The sequence below is a fragment of the Elgaria multicarinata genome, chromosome 3 (genome assembly GCF_023053635.1).
Source record: "Elgaria multicarinata webbii isolate HBS135686 ecotype San Diego chromosome 3, rElgMul1.1.pri, whole genome shotgun sequence".
In the NCBI taxonomy this organism is placed as follows: Eukaryota; Metazoa; Chordata; class Lepidosauria; order Squamata; family Anguidae; genus Elgaria; species Elgaria multicarinata.
This window is the reverse complement of record NC_086173.1, coordinates 135,941,566-135,961,509: the sequence shown is the minus strand read 5'-3', so window position 1 is coordinate 135,961,509 and position 19,944 is coordinate 135,941,566. Positions and strand designations below refer to the sequence as shown.

Genomic DNA, 19,944 nt, shown 5'->3' with positions numbered 1-19,944 from the left:
ACCCTGAAGAAGACTGTGTAGAAACGTAAAACCCTATAGTATGTTCAAAGATAAATTGTATTAAAGATATTTACAGGTATCACCTAAGTACTCTTTATTGTACAATGAGTCATATTTCTTATCCCGTTATTCCTTCTTTTCCTGTGTCCAGCCCCAACTCCGGTCCTAAACTTATGCAAAGTAAATTATCAGTGTTCTTTATTCTGGGTCCAGAATGTGGGTTAGCTTGTCTTAGCATTTGGATTTTTTCAGAGACGGGGGAGGCATGGATTTTGTTCAGGGAAATTTTGTAAAAGGGCTCCTCTTCTAAATCATGCTTCGAACTGAGGCAGTTAACTTAAATTATTCTGGTGGTTTTGGAGTTGAATCCACTTGCCCACTTGGAACTTGACTGAGACCACAAAATAATTTTACATAAACCACCAAACTGCTGTCAGATACGAGTAGATTTCAGCCACTACCAGCCTTTGCTCGAGTGACATAAAAAGAAACCTGAGATGTATTTTCCACATCCTACTGGATGAAGCCCCAAAGTGTAGCTTCACATAACTTGAAATCAAGAGAATAGTGTTTCCAATCATGTTTAGTTTATCCATGTTTAAATATCTTATTTGTATAGTTTGAAGTATCTTATAGCATTTTAATAGCAATCTAATTTATTAATGGGGCAAGGGAAGGATGGTAAGAACTGTAGGAAATGTAAGGAGAATGCTACAGCAATTATATATTATTAAATTTTAAATATGTCTTTTCATAATTTAAAGGATACATTTGAGATGTTGGAAAAATAGAGTTTCATTTCGACATTTGTGTATTGGAAGTGCCCTTTAAAGATGCTGTGGCATATTGTGTATTGGCAAACACTGGATTACAATTTTGTAGATGAGTCCCTTGGACAGGGAAGAAAGCAGTAAAGGAGCTCAAATATATGCAGTGATGATGATGATGATTTTAAAAATGTATATGTTGCCTATAGCCAGGCATTCAGTCCAGCATATAACAAAGATAAAAATGTACTTATGTAAATAAAATCAATGCAACAAATAAAAACAGCATTAAAAAAGCCCAGATAAATGGAATTTTAAAAGAAGAACAGATTAAAATCCCTGAGAAATTAAAAACGTATTTTTCGGGCCATAAAATGAGATCAAGGTAGGAACCAAGGAAGTCTTTCTGAGGAATGCATTCCACAGCCAGGATGCCACCACTGAAAAGACCCTTTCTCCAGCAGCCACCCTTCTCATATCAACTGGCAGAAGCACCTGGATAAGGCCACAAGAGAAGATCTTAAAGATATAGAGACAAGTCATCCTTTCAGAGGTCCTGGTCTCAAATCACAAGTAAAAACAGTGCTTTGAATTGTGCTGGGGAAATGGACTGGGAGACATTGAAGCTGGCAAAGCAGTGGAACAATTTATTTATTTATTAAAACATATGTACCCTGCCCTTTATCACTGGGGTCTCAGGGTAGAGTACAGATAAAATCAGAACAGTATAAAACAATAAACAATATACACAGCTAAAAACGTATTCAATCATTAACAAATTAAAGCCAGTAGAAAATTTAAAAAAGCAATAGAAACAATTAAACACGATTAAAACTCTGTGCAACCATGGAAAATTTAGCCCTCAAAGGCTTTAATAAAAATACATTGTTGTAACTTGGTGCTGAAATGAAGCCAGCGTCGGCACCAGTCGGGCCTCCAAGGGGAGGGCATTCCACAGTTGGGGTGTCACAACAGAGAAAGCCGTATGTGTTGCATTGGTGGGATGCAGAGGAGGAGTCCTCCAATGGATCTCAAATATGCTCATATTGCCCAATTCCAGTTAGCAGTTTTACAGCTCTATTCTGAACTAACACCTTCAAAGGCAGCCCCATGTACAGCACAATGCAGTAGTCTAAACAGGAGGTTACTGGAACAAGGATAACTGAAGCCAGGCTATTCCTATCAAGGTAGAGTCATAATTGGCATACCAGCCAAAACTGGTAAAAAGCAGTCCATACCATAGTGGTAAACCACCTTCTCTAATGTCAAAGATGGGTCAAGGAGCACCTCTCCATGGCATGGTTGATGCTTTGGGTCAGGCAGTGCAACACGTTCCAGGCTGAAGGCTACTCACCTGGGAAGATAAACTGTTTACTAACAGTATCTCCATCTTATTTAGATGGAGTTGCAGTTTGTTGGCCCTTATCCAGTCCATTGCTGTGTCCAGGCCTTGATTTAGCAACCCACCTGCCTCACCTGATGAAAAAGCAAAATAGACTTGTTCTTGTGCACATATTGGTGACATCTCACTCCAAAACTCCAGATGACCTCACTCAGTGTTTTCATGTAGATGTTAAGGAGTATGGGAGAATATAATAGAATCCCGTGAGAGCCCAAATCACAACTACCAAACCATCAAGCAGAATTACCCAATGCCATCTTGAATTGGCAATCCAAGAAAGAGTGGAACCACTATAGAACAGGGAGCCTAATCCTAAATGCAGGCTCTTAGGAACTATGATCAGTGGTAGTGAAAGCTGTTGAGAAGTCCAGGGCAATCAACAGGTTCATAGTTGCCCTGGCACAGGTCATTCCATAGGTGTCCAAGACCATTTCTTTGCCAGACCAGGCGTGAAACCCAGCTGAAATAGATGTATAAATCAGACTCACCTAAGAGTGCCTCCCACTTGAATCTCTTGCCCAGGATGGGAATTTTTGCCACTGGCTGATACTTATTCAAATCTGGGTCAAAGGCAGGTTTCTTAAGGAGCAATCATATCACAGCCTCCTTTAAGGCAGCTGGTACAAGAACAGCGCCTGGCAGCAAAGTGGAAGATCCCAAACCCAGAGATTCCTAGTTTAAACTCCAGACTCCCTGACATGCACTTACTTGGAAATTGCTAAATCTATCACAGTAATGCATTGAGAAGGATAGAGTTTTATGAAACCAACTGGCTGGTTATAAGGTGCGATTTGGCGAAAGTATTCTCATCGTGCTAGTATGTGGAAATTGTCTCAACCTACAGGGTAACTTCACTTACCTTATTAGGAATCTGTTTTAATACCATAGTGTAGGAATGGTTTCCTATTACGTTGTATATTGTAGAACTAGCCTGACATAGTAATTGCTAGGTAAGTATAATTTTGTTCTGGACAATGGAGATGACAGCATTAAGGGGAGGGAGGAAAGAGACAGTGTGCTTTCCAAAACCACTTAAAACAGGGACATGATTTAATGATTCCCAGAATACAAGGCTGTTTCGGCAAACATTCACAATGCTGTGGAGGTGAGCTGTATGATAAATGCAGAGTGCAAAGTTATGCCAGTGGACATCAGCTCACAGAGTAAATACACAATTTGGATTTTAGATAGAAGGTAATCTAAATATCGTTCTGTATATTTCCAGTAAAATGGAGGATCTCTTCAGTAATAAATGCATTGCAAGATGTTGATCCTATGGCAGCATGAACCTAAATTCCTCTCAAGTTGCTCAAGCATCTTCAGGCACTGCATACATATTATTTAAGCTTTGCAGTGCTTAAGTTTGAAGCCCTGGCATTTTGGTAGGTGGGATTTTATTTGGGTTAGTTACACCCTTTTTAAGAAGGAAGGAAGAAAATGTTATGAAGAAGAGTGCCCTGTAAGAAAATCTGCAGAGCTGGCTCAGGGGCCATGGAATGACTGTGGATGCTAAAAAGAGAAATCATAGAATCATAGAATAGCAGAGTTGGAAGGGGTCTACAAGGCCATCGAGTCCAACCCCCTGCTCAATGCAGGAATCCACCCTAAAGCATCCCTGACAGATGGTTGTCCAGCTGCCTCTTGAATGCCTCTAGTGTGGGAGAGGCCACAACCTCCTTAGGTAACTGATTCCATTGTCGCACTGCTCTAACAGTCAGGAACTTTTTCCTGATGTCCAGCTGGAATCTGGTTTCCTTTAACTTGAGCCCATTATTCCGTGTCCTGCACTCTGGGAGGATCGAGAAGAGATCCTGGCCCTCCTCTGTGTGACAACCTTTTAAGTATTTGAAGAGTGCTCTCATGTCTCCCCTCAATCTTCTCTTCTCCAGGCTAAACATGCCCAGTTCTTTCAGTCTCTCTTCATAGGGCTTTGTTTCCAGACCCCTGATCATCCTGGTTGCCCTCCTCTGAACACGCTCCAGCTTGTCTGCGTCAACTCTGGTGCTTGATAAACGTGTTAAAAACTATTTTATTCTTTAAATCCAAAAATGCTCTGCTCAACATTTCGGACGTGTCGTCCTTCGTCAGGAGCTGGAAACAGTTGCTGTGCTAGCAGGAGCTACTGTGTCTCACTGGTTTTCTCACCCGCAAGTTACCCTGTAGGTTTTTTCCCTACATCGGCATACCGCCATGGAATGACTACCGCTGGGAAGGCTGAATTTTCAAACATTTCACCCCAGCAACCTGGCAAGGATTAGGCATTGCTACCAACTATTCCCATGTCCTATCTTTAGATAGATGAACTGATTTATAGGATTTGTTGCTGTAACCTATCATGGCAAATTGGAGCGTCAGCCCATGATAGTTTGGAATACGACCTTTAGTGCCACAGCACCCACTATGTGGAACCCTATACCAGTACAAATTAGACAAGCACCAGCCATTCTGGATTTACAAAAAAATATGCTTATTCCAACAAGGTTTCCTAGAGTGCTGTTTTGTCTTATATATTTAGGGGCAATCCTATACAATGGCCTGGTTCAGACAACACGCTAAACCATGCTTCTTAAGGGATTCCCTTAACCATTTTGTGGTTAAGCAGCATAGTTTAGCGTGTTGTCTGAACCAGGCCATTGTTTACAACAGAAAAAGTTGTACAATTACCACCATTCCTCAGCCAGCCATGCTTGTTGGTGAATGCTGAGAGTTGTAGGATTTTATTTTTTTCTGTCTAAACATGCATAGGATTGTGCCTTTATTTATATATTTAATATTCTGGCCTTCTACCCAAAAATGGCACTCATTCCTTGTTGTCATGCTATTGCCTGTTCTATTTTTTATACAGTTATTTTATTATACTTTATATAATGTTGTTTTTAAAACTTTGTTTCTATACAGTGTATTGTATTTTTACTACCAGTTTTATACTGTGTTTCTCACTTAGACACACCTTTGTAATGCAAACAATTCATAAATAGCAGTAATCAATAATATAATATAGAAGCAAATCATAAACACTTCCAGGGAGGGAAGACCGTTTATGACTTCACTGAATACCACAAATACTCTTACTCTACAATCCTCTGCACAGTTACCTGGAATGACTATAAACCCCCTGAATAAGGTGAGAATTACCTTTGATTAAACCTGCTGCACAAGATTGGGCAGCATAGCAGTTTTTCCTGATTCCTGACTCAGTGGCAGCTTGAACCCATTGCTCTTCCTTCTTTCCTCAAAGGTCAGAGGAAACAATTTGATGCTTGAAAATGGCTGCAGTGCATCATGACCTCTTCCCTGATTAACACTCTAAACATTCTGCGAAGCTCCTGTGTCACAAACCTCTACAGCTCAGGTGGCTGCAGTGTGGGCCCTCCAGATGTTTTGGCCTACAACTCCCATCATGTCTCATCATTGGCTCTGCTGGCTAGGGCCAAAACACTTGGAGGGTCACCAGTCCTTCTAAAGTATTGCAGCGATGTTTTTTTTCTATCAATTACTATTTCTAATGATCATCAATTCATTGATTTTCAGTGTTTAGCATCTTGATTCTTTGATAACTCATGGAGAGCATGTGCGCTCTCTCTCTCTCTCTCTCTCTCTCTCTCTCTCTCTCTCACACACACACACACACACACACACACACACACACACACACTTTTAAAAAGTTGTGCAGTTCTTCACCCTAACAATATTCCTAAAATGGTTTTCACTGAGTTCTCAGCAAGTGAACTTTCTCCTCTCCCCTTTCCTTCTCTCTCTCTTTCTCCTGCCTGTTTCTCCCTTTCCCTTCCCCTTCTTCCCCCTCGTAGTTTAGCTTCCCATTTCTCTTCTTACTTTTCCCAGTGGCGTTTAAGCCCAGGGTAGATGAAACCCAGACAAAGCCTTAAACCCATTTCCTTGCAAGCTGTGCTGTAAGCGTTCTACCATTCCCTCCTCCATCTTGGTGTAACGTCTCTGCTTCTTTGGGGGATTAAGCGTTAATCGTCCCAGTTACACTAACGTGTCTGCCATTTGCTTAGGTGCTCTTTCACGGAAACCAGATTTCTAGTGCACTGTTTCAAGGCAGATGATGTCACTTTCATCCAATGGGGGAGTGCAAATTCCAGTTGCCTAGTGGCTGCCTTGCCCGCCCCCCACCCCAGAACAATATAGCCACAGCTGTTCAGCAAACAAAACCTCACTTTATTAGTGTCACAATAACAGTTATTCACAGTGGCTTTAAAATACTGTCAAAGACATTCTTGTGCGCCATCTGTATGTTGCTGTATGCTTGGAACAGTGAAGGGAAAGGAAATGCATTGCTGGCCGTGTTAAAATACCCTTTGGATAATGCTCAAGAGTTTAGAAAGAGGAAGCATATTGGAAACAGGCTCCCCAAGGATGAATCCACATGGAGTCCCTTCACTGCTCTCAGTCCTGTTTTTAGAATGGGAAGCGATCCTATTTCTAGAGAGTTTGTACATGCCTCATTCTAAATATGTACGGAAAGCATTCTCGGCTCCAAAGCTTGTTACTGTCTCTGGAGTATTTCTGTACTGAGAACACTAGTTTGGATCGTACTGCAACACAGGCAGATTCGTTCTTTCCTCCTGATTAGGAATTCCTGGTTGGCGCTAATGTTTTTTTCCTATTTGCAACATTATCCACAAGATAATGGAAAGCTTTCCAGCATACAGTACGGTTAGGGAGAAAAGTAGACCTAAGTTGGAGGGGATCTCATGAGGAAATCAATTCCACTCTTTGCAATAACAGGGCTAACTCCCCTTAAACCAGGGGTGGGGGGATGTGTAGTCAACCAGAGGTTGCTGGACTGCAACTCCCATCAACCTTGCCCAGCATAGCCAATGATGGGGGAACATGGGAGTTGCAGTCCATCAACATCTGGAGGACCTCAGTATTCTCCAACCCTGCCTTAAATGACCTCTGGTAAAGGCTCATCCATTAATCGTTGAAGCTGAAAGCCTAGCTCAGCCCTGTGATATGTCTATTATATTATACAAAGAGGGTGTCTTTGAGCATGTACAGAATGCCACTGAAAATATAACTTCCTCATAGATTCAGTGTACCCCTTTTCCCCTCACACATTGAAAGAATGCATGAGGAGGTCATGGGGCCAGGCTGGGTAGCCCTGCTACCAAATTCCATACTGGCTGCCTGAAGAGGAAAATCCTGATTGGGCCAGGTAATGCCCCTTCCTGTTGCCACTGACTACGTGGCCAGGTGGGGCTATGCAGCCCAACCCCCTTCATGTTCCCTTTCAGTGTGTGAAGGTGAGTTGAGCGAAGCACCCTATTAAGTCAGATGATTGTTCCATCCAGTATAGTATCATCTAATCTGACTAACAGTGGCTCTCCAGGGTGAGGGCTTTTTAACTGGAGATGCCAGGTAGTGATGCAGCTCGGGCTGGACCTTGGAGCCAAAATCCAGGGCACCACAGCTCAGGAGGGAAGGGGTAAATGACCACCCAGAGAGCAGCAGGTGATGAGGCCAGCTCCATTTTATTCCTGTAGTCACGATGATGCTATGATTTATGGGAGCTAAAAATGCAAATGCTCGGTGTGTTTTTATTTTTGTCATCCTTGGAAAACATTCTAACATATCAGCTATGTAGAAGAAGTTGTAAAACATGGAATAACTTGGAGCTGGGGTTATGGGGAAGGAGAGAAATGTTAGTTAGGTGCTTCACACCTGAAATAATGCTCATGGCTGTCTAAAGCCCACCCACCTCCAGGTAAGACCATGAAATCTGTGGTCCAAAATTATGTAACTTCATCAGTGATGGCGGGGATTGAGCCTGGGCCCTTCTGTATGCGAAGCATTGGTGTTCTTCCACTGAGCTAGAGCGTCTCTATTTCTGTCGCCCTGGACAATCATAAGAACATAAGAAGAGCCCTGCTGGATCAGGCCAAGGGTCCATCTAGTCCAGCACTCTGTTCACACAGTGGCCAACCAGCCATTGGCCAGGGATGAACAAGCAGGACATAGTGCAACAGCACCCTCCCACCCATGTTCCCCAGCAACTGGTGCACACAGGCTTACTGCCTTGAATATTGGAGATAGCACACAACCATCAGGGCTGGTAGCCATTGACAGCCTTTGCCTCCAGGAATTTATCCAACCCCCTTTTGAAGCCATCCAGATTGGTGGCCATCACCACATCAAGTAACAGTGAGTTCCATAATTTAACTATTCGCTGTGTGAAGAAGTACCGTATTTTCCGGCTTATAAGACGACTTTTTAACCCAGGAAAATCTTCTCAAAAGTTGGGGGTCGTCTTATAGGGCGGGTGCTGTAACTTCCAAACTTACTGTTTGGGTTCTGAGGGTGTCGGGGGTTGAGGCAGGCAAAGGGAGCGCGAGCTCCTGAGTTCTGTGTGCGTGTGTGTGTGTGTGAGAGAGAGAGAGAGAGAGAAAGTGAGCGAGCGAGAGAGCGCGAGGGAGGGAAGGAAGGAGGAGAGCGAGGGGGGGCGAGCAACTCCTGATGGAGGTCTGTGTTCTGTGTGTGTGTGTGTGTGTGTGCGCGCGTGTGTGTGTGTGTGTGTGAGATCTGAGAGGCAGAGAAGGAGGTAATAGGATTGAAATCAAATCTGATGTTTTTTAAATTTTTATTTGGTGTGCGTTGGAAGAGGGGTAGTCTTATACGGCGAGTATATCCCAATCTCTATATTTTAACTGGAAAAGTTGGGGGTCGTCTTATACGCCCAGTCGTCTTATACGCTGGAAAATACGGTACTTCTTTTTATTTGTCCTGGATCTCCCACCAATCAGTTTCATGGGATAACCCCAGGTTCTAGTATTTTGTCCCGTTAATCAACTACTTGGTCCCAATGTACAAGACCATTTTTGATTTATGGGTGATCAGATGACGGTTTTCACATGCAAAGGGTTTTATAATGTTTATCCTGATGTGGAGCTAACAGTTGAGTGGCCGAGACTTCCCAACATTATCCATTGGCTTCCCAACATTATCCATCCACAGTCTGTGTGATTTTGGTCTTGAGTTCAGGCCTCAAGTCAGGGAAGATTGTTCTAGAGTATCTATAGGTTCTAGAGGATCTAGAAGATCTGATAGTGTTTAGCAGTATTAGCAGGCTACTGTGGACTTCCTTTTAAAAGTAGAACTCAATAAATTATTCTTTCCACCCCAGAAATAATTAAGATGTGATGACCTTATCCAATACAACGTCTTTAATGGTGACCTCTTTCTCTTTCCAAGAGAATGTGGGATAGTGTTAGCTTTGAAATATGGGAAAGGGTAAGGAGAGGCTGAATGGGTAGCTAATTCTAATAGGAGTAATTATGGCAGGTGGATGAGAAACGAAGCTAAGGCAGTTGGTACAAAACATAGCATGGAAGCAAAATGAGTTATTGTCTCGGGGCGGGGTGGTGGCAGAGGGAAGTGTGCAAACCAGGATTTGATTTTGACAATATGTTTCCTGAGTGTGCACTAAATGTACTTTATGGCATGCAGAAGTGTGCTTGTACTTCCAACTTTGGTCCCACGTTGGTATTTCTCAAAACGACTTTTTTTTAAAAAAAAATAAGCACAACTCAGCATACAAGTGACCTAGGAAGCCAAGGAGGGCCCAGATTGTATGAGTTTCCATGTGCTTCAGCCAGAAGATTTATTTCCAATTTGTTATTCATAAGGGAAGAGCGCGAGATTGGGATGGGTCCTTTGAAGTGGAAAACAAAGTCTTCTATTCAGTCTTGGGTCTAATAGAATACACATGACACAGGCTTGGCATCACAGCCTGTTTTAAAAGTGCAGCGCTTGTCATCTTTTGCTTTCCAGTACTGGGAACGCTGGTGGGAATGGGTATTGCCCTGAAAGGAAAACATGGCTAATTATTTCCTGCTGTCTTTAATAGTACACGCCTGGAGCAATCAGACAGGGAATCATTAGAAAGAAACAGGATGACCAAATCTTTGTGTACTCATATTGATACCTAGTCAGTGTATTTACAATTTCAGAGTTAATTGGACTAAGAGAGAGAGAGAGGGAAACTTCTATAATTACATGCATTGCTAATTACCGTATTCTTTTTAAGGGTAGGCAACCTGCTGCCCTCCAGATGTTTCGGACTTCAACTGTCACCAGCCCCAGTCAGCATGGCTAATGATCAGGGATTATGGGAGCTGTAGCCTAAAACATCTGGCGGGTATGATGTTGCCTACTCCTGCGTAAAACTAATTTTACTTAGAATCCCAAAATAATTGTCCCGTTAATCAGCTACTTGGTCCCGATGTACAAGAGCATTTTTGATTTATGGGTGATCAGATTATTATTATTATTATTATTTATTATTATTTATTTATATAGCACCATCAATGTACATGGTGCTGTACAGAGTAAAACAGTAAATAGCGAGACCCTGCCGCATAGGCTTACATTCTAATAAAATCATAATAAAACAATAAAGAGGGGAAGAGAATGCACCAAACAGGCACAGGGTAGGGTAAAACTAGCAGTATAAAGTCAGAACAAAATAAAGTTTTAAAAGCTTTAGGAAAAAGAAAAGTTTTTAGCTGAGCTTTAAAAGCTGCGATTGAACTTGTAGTTCTCAAATGTTCTGGAAGAGCGTTCCAGGCATAAGGGGCAGCAGAAGAAAATGGACGAAGCCGAGCAAGGGAAGTAGAGACCCTTGGGAAGGTGAGAAACATGGCATCAGAGGAGAGAAGAGCACGAGCGGGGCAATAGTGTGAGATGAGAGAGGAGAGATAGGAAGGAGCTAGACAGTGAAAAGCTTTGTAGGTCAACAGGAGAAGTTTATATTGGATTCTGAAGTGAATTGGAAGCCAATGAAGAGATTTCAGAAGTGGAGTGACATGGTCAGAGCGTCGAGCCAAGAAGATGATCTTAGCAGCAGAATGGTGAACAGAAACCAACGGACTGATGTGAGAAAAAGGAAGACCAGTGAGAAGAAGGTTGCAATAGTCCAACCGAGAAATAACCAATGCATGAACAGACAAGAATGATCGAATCCTGGCAATATTATACAGGAAAAAACGACAGGATTTAGCTACTGACTCGATATGAGGAATAAAGGAGAGCGAGGAATCAAACATAAAGCCAAGACTACGAGCTTCCTTGACTGGAGTAAGCGTAACATTATTGACAGTAAGACGACGGTTTTCACATGCAAAGGGTTTTATAATGTTTATCTTGTTCGACCACACAGCAACCCTACGACAGTTATTCACATTTTATTGATGTGGAGCTAACGTTGAGTGGCTGAGACTTCCCAACATTATCCATTGGCACAGTCTGTGTGATTTTGGTCTTGAGTTCAGGCCTCTCAGGTCTAGGACATACATTTTACATATAGCTCAATATGGTAGAGCTGGGCTGTTTTGCACCCTTGGAATTCAGCTGCTAGTTACGTTAACCCCTGTCAGGAATGTATTTATGACAAAGCAACGTTTGTTGTCAGCAGTGATGGATTACTGTGGTGTATCAGTAATGCTTGCCCTACCATTAGGTAGGGTGAAGCATCTTTTCAAGCAACAGACTTTGGGGTACCTTGAAAGGGTGGCAAATTGTCTATTATGTAGTTCCTTATTATGTTTTAATCAGTAGGAGGGGTGTTATTTGGATTTTCTGCCTCAGAGAGCATTCCTAAAGTAAGGTGGAGGGAGTGGGGGGGGTGAGTGAAGAGAAGGATCCCCCAAGGGTCTGCCATCTCATGGCAGACCAGAGGTCATGAGAAACAGGCAGATGCACCTGTTTCTTTGTCTCCAGTGGGTGTGTTTTGCCTACTACAGGTAAAGACCCAAACCTGCAACCTCACAGAGACACAGAGGGCTGTTAGATCCATGATCAATGTCTATACTGGCTGGGGATGCTGGGAGTTGTAGTACAATACATCTGCATGGCACCAGGTTAGGGAAGGGTACCTTAAATGAACAAGACCCCTCTTACTGGTACTTACTTAGCAAATCAAAGTTTCATAGAAAGAGGAATAGTCCTGTAAACTATCTGATCTTTCAGCTAACAAGCATCCACCATATGAGATTGTTCGGAAAAATCTAAACGTAATCAGAGCAATGCACATGGTGAAGAGTTTACCATATGTAGTTGCTTAGCAATAATTCCAGACAGAGGAATGCTTGATTGTCATGCACCTGAAACCTGCTAGCTGCACGGGGACTGTGCTAAATGCTGAGGTTGCTCCATGTTTTTTCCAGATGGCACATTATGAGCTATCATAGTCAGCACTGGCAGCAAAATCCAGAGGAATAACTGTTGTAAAAAAACACTTCCTCCTCTTGTTTTGTGGAATTTCTCTCCCCCAACGCGCGTGCGCGCGCGCACACACACACACACACACACACACACACACACACACACACACACCCCCCTCTACACATTCCCAGTTTTGTTCTATAGCAAGGCTGACCAACGTGCAGCCAAGGGGGGAGAGAAGGAGGGCAGGAGGGGCAAAGGGGGAAGAAGCCAACATGAGTGCAGATTTGTGCCTCTGGGTGGACAGAGAAAGGAAAGGCAAGAAAAGGGGAAGAAAGAGACAAAGAGAGTGAGAGAAAAGGGGGTGGCGGAGAAACAGATAAAGGCACGAAGTGAGAAAGGGGGTGGCCAAGAAAGAGGGAGAGAGAAATAAAGGAGGTGACTGAGAAAGAGGGGGTGCAGAGAAAGAAATGGGGATGGCAGAAAGAGAGCGATAGTGAAAAAGGGGAATGGGCCCACAGGCTCCAATTCCGCCCACCACCAGCATGACAGATGACCCCTGACGGAATGCAGCTTTTGACAGAAAGGGAGGGAAAGGCTCCTCACCACCCCTCTTCTATAGATAAAGACCCCATGTTACAATTTGTAGGTTTACAATGATCTTCCCCTCCCCTTTAGTTGATGCGTTCATTCCCTCCCTCTTGCACATTTCAGTTTGGAACTCCCTATGAAAAGGAACATATTAGGTCATCCGTGTCCAGTCTTTGCCAATGCAGGATTATTCCCTGTGGTATGTTCTCAAGTGCTGCCTTCTACAGTCTATTTTTAAACGATCCGGCTAGTAGGGCTTTCCCTGCTTCTCTGGGGAAGAACTGCGCCATAATTATGTTGGCTTAACTGTGAGGGGATTTTATTATTTCCTGTTGGCCAACTTGAATTCTCCTTTGGCCTTGGTCCTCCAAACGACTTTGAGTTCTGCTGCACAAGAGAGTTGCCCATTCGTGGGTCTCTCAGCTTAAACATGCACCTTGCTCAGAGGAAAGAGTGCAGTGATTAAGTGAGACAGTGCAATCTAGGACTCGGAGCATAAGGCAGATGACAGACGTTCCACCCTCCAGGATCAGTTGTAAGTTTTGCTTTTGCCTTTTCTAACGATGCAAGACTCCAGAGTGGATTTTCATGCCACCTAGGCTGTGAGCAGGCTTTTGGCTTCATAAAAAAACACCTAATGTTTACTCAGCATCTTCTTTCTTCTTTTTTTTTTAAAAAGTTGCTGATTTTGTTTTCACTTGAAACATTGTTCTTCTTGATTGCCGCAATGGCCAGCCAATCAGCTCTTTGTACATCCATCTTGGGCGGGGCAGAGGGCATTCGCTTCATGATTGTCACAAAGGATGAACAATCAACACTCTGAATAGTTGTTCACCTCAGTAAAATGGGAATAATAGTGACCTACGGCATGGTCTTTAAGTCCACTTTTAGTAGTGGTGGCTATGGTCAATCTTCATTTGAGATTGAGGTAGTGGGTTACAAAACATTGTTCGTGTTGCTTACCTCAGCTTTAGGGCAGTGTATCCGAGTATGGAGTAATGTAGAGTCTGTCCTTTGGAAATGGTTTTGTTTGGCATGTACATACATACTGGAAACCACTGCTGATACTTTTCCAGTGTTCTTTTTTGCGTGTGTGTTTTATCTTCCCAAGAGGAAGAGAAAGCCAGGCAATATCTGCAGAATTGCATTGCTCCAGGCTGAAATGAATATACACTTAACTCTCTGCGTACCCGCCTATTCTCTTTCAGTTCCGATTATCTTTCCCAGACCATCTACTTTTCTGAGTGCACGAGGACCTTTGGAGGGGCGGGCGGGCGGGCGGAGGAATTACTTGTTATATAATTGAAAATGCCACAAAAACAGCTCTTTAAAACTCCTGTTTCCATCCTCTTTATAGCTAACTCGCAAGTTGGAAATAGGGCAGATACTAACTCCCCCTCCTCCCCTCCTATCTCTTTAAACACAGGAACTCTGGTCATGGAAGCAAGGACACGTGGTCGATTCTTGGCAGTCTGCAGTCTGTGGAGCTTTTGCAGGTGCAAAGGATTATATGTTATCCTGGGAAATGCTAAAGAAGAAAGGAGGGGAGGAGGGGAAATGTGCAAATCTATGAAGGCTCGCAGCGCAGCAGCATTCTTTGATAATTCCAGTTTGTTTAGAGCAAAGAAAATGGATCTCTCTACGTGGAAGGGGCTGGGTGGAGGTGGGAAGTAAGGGAGAAAAAGGTGAGGTTAGGGAACCCAGGCAAGGGTGTCTGTTTGAAAGACAGCCAATTTGTTTTTGACAAATTTCTGTTATTGAACAAACAGGTCCTGTCAGTCAAGCTCTGGGATTATCCAAAGGTTGAGTTGTAAAACCCTCTGCGAGAAGAGAGACCCCGTTTGGGTGCGGGTTTGTGCAGCTGTCTGCCCTGAGCTTCTCTTGAGGGCTTTCAGAAAGGGGCCATGATTCACTGTTCATGTGACAGCTCTGACAGCGCTCTAGATTAAGTAGAGTCAGGAGAACAGAATGTCTAAATGCAGCAGCCTCCAGGCGGAAACTTTCCATGGAGGAGAACCGGAGGCTGAAACATCTGGGCAGTCTCCGGACACTATCCCTGGAATGAAGAGTGGCAGGGCGTGCTCTGGGACGATTTATTGCAAAACAAGCTGGAAGTTAATTGAATTCTTAAAGAGCCACCTTGCCTTATTATAACAGCCTGCTTTAAAATAATTTCCTTTAAGATGTCACAAGTGGCTCATCCCACACGTCTGACAAGGAGCAGGGAGGGGAACCTTAATGGTCTGATAGAAATCTCAGGTTAGTGGCTGCTTGGGATGGAGGGGCGAGATCTTTTTTCCAGAAGGAAGTGAAATGTACAGCGTAAGGTTCTGAAGCGGTCACAGGGAAAAGCGAATCGTGAATAGGAGGAGTAGCAATGGCACTTTTGGATTGCCCCAAAGTATATTTCATCCTGCTTTAGTATTAATCTGCTTTTTAAAAAAGAGGGGAGGTGGAGGTTTTCCTCTAGAGTAAATGTAGTGTAGCCATGCAAATAGGGAGGGATTTTTAGGCTGTGATCCTGTATATATTTGCCTGGGAGTAAATGCCACTGATCTCAGTGGGCTTTATTTTGAGTAGACATGTATGGGATGACATGGTTAGTCACCCAGATCGGGTAGTCTACTCATAAAAATTGCCATGACATGTAATAGCATAATTTAGGAAATGCCTACTCTACCTATGCATGCCCCTATTGGATTGCCCCTATGTTTTCCTTACTTAGAAGTATGTTCTTTTGATACCGGCATGACATCTTTCCATACAAGTGAATTTAGGATCACTTGCCCCTTCATTCTAACAATTTCCAAAGGGATTAAGCTGTGTTAAGTCTATTTCAGCAAAAACAACAGAGTCTAGTGACACCTTAAAGGACAGATATAAAAGCAGGCTGTTATAATAAAGTGGCCATTCTTGAACAAAGGGATTTCAAAGAAAGATATCAACACAAAATGGATGAACTAAAACTAATCAAGAGATTCAACTCATATTTCCTGTGGTTTGAATAAGCACAAGGGGGGTGTAGGTGGTCACACTACCTATGTTAATTGGCTCACCTATCATCCAACAGCTTTTGTGAATGGCAACTCTTAAGGTAATTGTTGCTGTCTGTACTTCTTCCATTTCAGTTTCCTTTGACAACACAGTTTACATCTCCTCACCCCCACCTCCTATCACGTGTATAAAAATCCGCCAATTTGAGGTTAACACTTTATGTATCTGATGAAGACTGCCAGAATAAGTGTGTTAGTCTTCAAGGTGCCACAAATCCCTTTATTCTACTTCTTAAATTCTTGATGCCTATCACTGTCATGGGCTTTATCTACACCAAGCAGCATATTGAACTATGAAAGCAGTATATGGTATGTGTCAATGGGCCCCAACAATTGTCAGTGTACTTCAATACCGCTATAAAGCAGTAGTGTGGCTCCTGCCTCTTATATACTGCTTTCATTGTGCTTTCATAGTGCTGTAGCCTGCTTGGTGTAGATGAGGCCATGGTCTCTTGTGCCCCTGAATCCATGTCCCCATTTCTGTTTCCAACCATTTCTGCCCCCACTCTTGTATTCCCAAGTTCTTGGGCTCCCCTCATGATACCTCCATTTCAGCAGCTCTACTCGCCTTGAATACCTTCACGCCCTTTACAACCATTGCTTCTTTCAGACCCATAGCCTTTCACTTTATTTATTTATTTATTACATTTATATACTGCCCCATAGCTGAAGCTCTCTGGGCAGTTTACAAGGGTTAAAAACAGTGTCTTTTGGTCCTCTCCTGATGTAGAATCCCTGCTTTGTGCATGAATAGGGCAGACACAACAACATGATTTCTCCCAACATGTCTAATTTGGCCATACACTAAATCCTGCATTTATCTCCTAAGAGACTCATGATGTCTCTCTCACTTGGCATCATGCCCTTACACAATATGGGGAGTAGTTAGAAAACTGGGATGTGGAGGTGAGTGAGGAGCACTTGGGTAGATGTTGAGCAGCTGTTGAAATGCTGTCTTTCCAAAACACACGCTGAAGCAGTTGGAATGTGCCTTAATGGTTGCTTTGAAACAGTCAGATTCCCCCTACCTCTTCTCCGAAGCCCCCCTGGAATAGGTTCCGGGCTACCCAGACACATGTATTTTGGAAGAAACTAGGTAACGATCCCCAGACGGGGAGGGTTTCGTAGTCTGGTGAGATGATTGTTCTGTATCTGCTTGATCCCTTTTTCGTCTTCAGTGTGCTGCATGAATATATCTTGCGTCCACAGGTCATCAGAGAAGAAGGACATATCATTGCACACCAAAATAAAACCATACATAAACACTGGAATTTGTAAGCATAAATAAGTAAAAAATAGTAGCATGAGAGTTGCTTACATTCATCACCACGTTGCACGTCTCTTGGAAGAGAAATAAAAGTTTATAAGCCCAAGCTACTAGCCAATCCTTAATCACAGCAATGTTGCCAATCCCACAAAGAGTGTATTCAGACACTATAACCGTCTGAGACTCCCTAGCTGCTCATGTTCTTTGCTTTACCACAAAATTTACTTAAAGCCTTTTAGAGGTCAGAGGAGAGAAAAAACATTAAACAAGATAAACACACCCTCCTGTTTTGAGCTCTTGAGTTAACCAAGAAAAATTACTGGCTCCTTTCTTTCTTAATCATAATGTTGTATACTTGGCTGTGGGAAAACAAACATTACTTGCTAAGTTAAACGGTCAACACTATCTTCTTTTTTTAAGCCTATAAAATTGCACTGGTTGAAGTAAACTTTCTATGATGCTTTAGGAGTTTGTAGTGAATTTCTTGGTTCCAGTCTATGCCCTTTATCCATCTGTCTATAAAGAACAGCACATCTGTTCAATAAAGACGCATAATATAAACTTTAAAATAAAAATCGGAAGCCTGCAACCAAAGAATTGGCTGGTTGGTTGAATTCAGTATTTGAAATTCTGAATCCATTAAAAAAAAAAAAACACCGCTAAATGCTTCCCCTCTAGTTCTGTTGGGTAAAATCCATTGTTTGTTTTCTATCCTTCAAATACTTTGCATCTTAGTTTCTCTACCTCATGAGACCTACGTAATACCATATGACGTTTTCTTTCTAGCCAAACTGACAGCATTCTCTTTTCTAATAGAATGTGACCAGATTTGTTCCCTGAGCAGACAGAATGTTCATGAACATTCCGTTTGTGTCAGAGGGCTCCATGACCACCACAGATGTAATAGAATATAGATCCCTGGGTGACCATATTCTATTCCCTCTCTTGGTGTCATTAAGCTTTGCATCTTCTCCCTTTTTCCTGGTAGTTTTTCTATGGGCATTATCCAATGGTGACATTCTGCAAATTGTAATAATGGTAGTGGAGCTCTGCTGAATTTTTTTCATTGCACAAGTGATTGCCCATTACTCTTGCGCAACTGGTTGTGGAAGCAGTTGTGAAACCTGTTGCGCAATAGTTTCTTTGCACAACAGGTGCAGGCAGTTGTGGAAACAAGCAGAATGTGCAACCGGTTGCAAAACAAGTTGCACAATGCATTCCACCAGCATAATCATAGAATAGTAGAGTTGGAAGGGGCCTGTGAGGCCATTAAGTCCAGCTCCCTGCTCAGTGCAAAACAGCTTGTGTAACCACGCTTGCAAAAGCTTAACTTTAGTTGGATTCTCCTCTTGTGCATAGTTTAGACCCTAGTTTCTGCCAGCGCAATGCCGTGTGCACTAATAGAATGACCCAGTGGGATCCTGCCCTTGGTCTTTAAAAGCAGAAGTAACTAGCAGACATGTGATAGGTGGGAGAAGCTGGGAGCTGTAAGCACCATCTTCCTAGGATACCATTACAGCCATTGCCCAATCAGTGATGTAATGCAGGGGTGGGGAACCTCTGGCCCACAGCCAAATCTAGCCCTCCTGCAGTACCAATCTAGCCTTCCAGGGCTCCCCAGATGGCCACACCCCCTCTCCCCTGAGCACTGCTCATTTTGTGGTTTCCTAGCTTTTGCACATTCCCCCCTTTTGGCTGAAATGCCTTCCCTAAGGCATAGTTGCTGGCAGTAAGAGCTTTATGCTAAAATATGCTGGTATCTTTGCTATTCCTGCCCCTTTTGCCTTTGGCCCTGCCCACTGCTGGAATGTGGCCCCCAAGAGCTTCCCTGAAACTGAATTTGGCCCTCCGGCTGAAAGAGGTTCAACACCCCTGGTGTAATGGCCAAGCTGAATACTTGGCGATCATTCTTTAGCTGGGTGGGACAACTGTTTGGAGGTGCTAAGTCTTTTAGGCACAGGAATGAGACACAGGTGAGAGCCCAGAGAATTTGCTGGTCACAGATTGTTTGGAGCCATTGGTGGAAGAGACAGGTTGTCAAGGAACCACTCTAGAGAGCTGCTTCCAGTGGATAACTTTATTCAAGGAAAGACTGCAGTAGGGTTGCCACAAGCCTGAGGAATGTAAATCCTATTTCCCATGTCAAGCACATAGGTTGCGTTTTATGCACAGCAGAGCAGTGACAGGTTGGCAACTTGGTACTAAACCAGGTGTTCCTGTGATGTCTGCAAAATAAAAGGAGTTATGGGTTTCCATAGGCTCTTGGGCCACATTCCTCCATGTGCTCTTTGCCACCTGCACTGACCCCATTCTTTCCATTTCCTGATATTTTCATTCGTGGCAGTCAGCATAAGGATTGGTTCAGTTGCTGCGTGGCTTATGGCACTTGGAGGCCCGAAAGGACTGCAAAGCAAGCAGGGAGCACAGCACATTCCTTGCAGATACTCCTTCTTTGGCCGATGGATGGGGCCAGGTTGGTCTCCACTTTGCCATGATGCTTATCCTGGGAGGTTGTGGGTGCAACCTCCCAGTGACCCTTGGTCCCATGGATGAGGCCAGAGTGTGCTGCAATCCCAGGATCAGCGCTTCGGGCAAGACTAGCGCTTTGGACTGAGCCCAGAAGCCTATTGGTAGCCAATGTAGTTTGTATCACAGGCAAGAGGATAAACACCCCTAGCA

The 19,944-nt window shown here is 43.3% G+C and overlaps 1 protein-coding gene across 1 annotated transcript in view; it reads left to right on the top strand.

Moving 5' to 3' along the window:
- Positions 1-19,944, top strand: part of SLC25A26 (solute carrier family 25 member 26) — a 136,541-nt gene that overhangs the window by 99,684 nt on the left and 16,913 nt on the right. Inside the window, exon 7 of the mRNA XM_063122056.1 lies at positions 14,372-14,441. Coding sequence (XP_062978126.1) covers positions 14,372-14,441 — 70 coding nt within the window. The remainder of the gene's footprint in view (positions 1-14,371; positions 14,442-19,944) is intronic.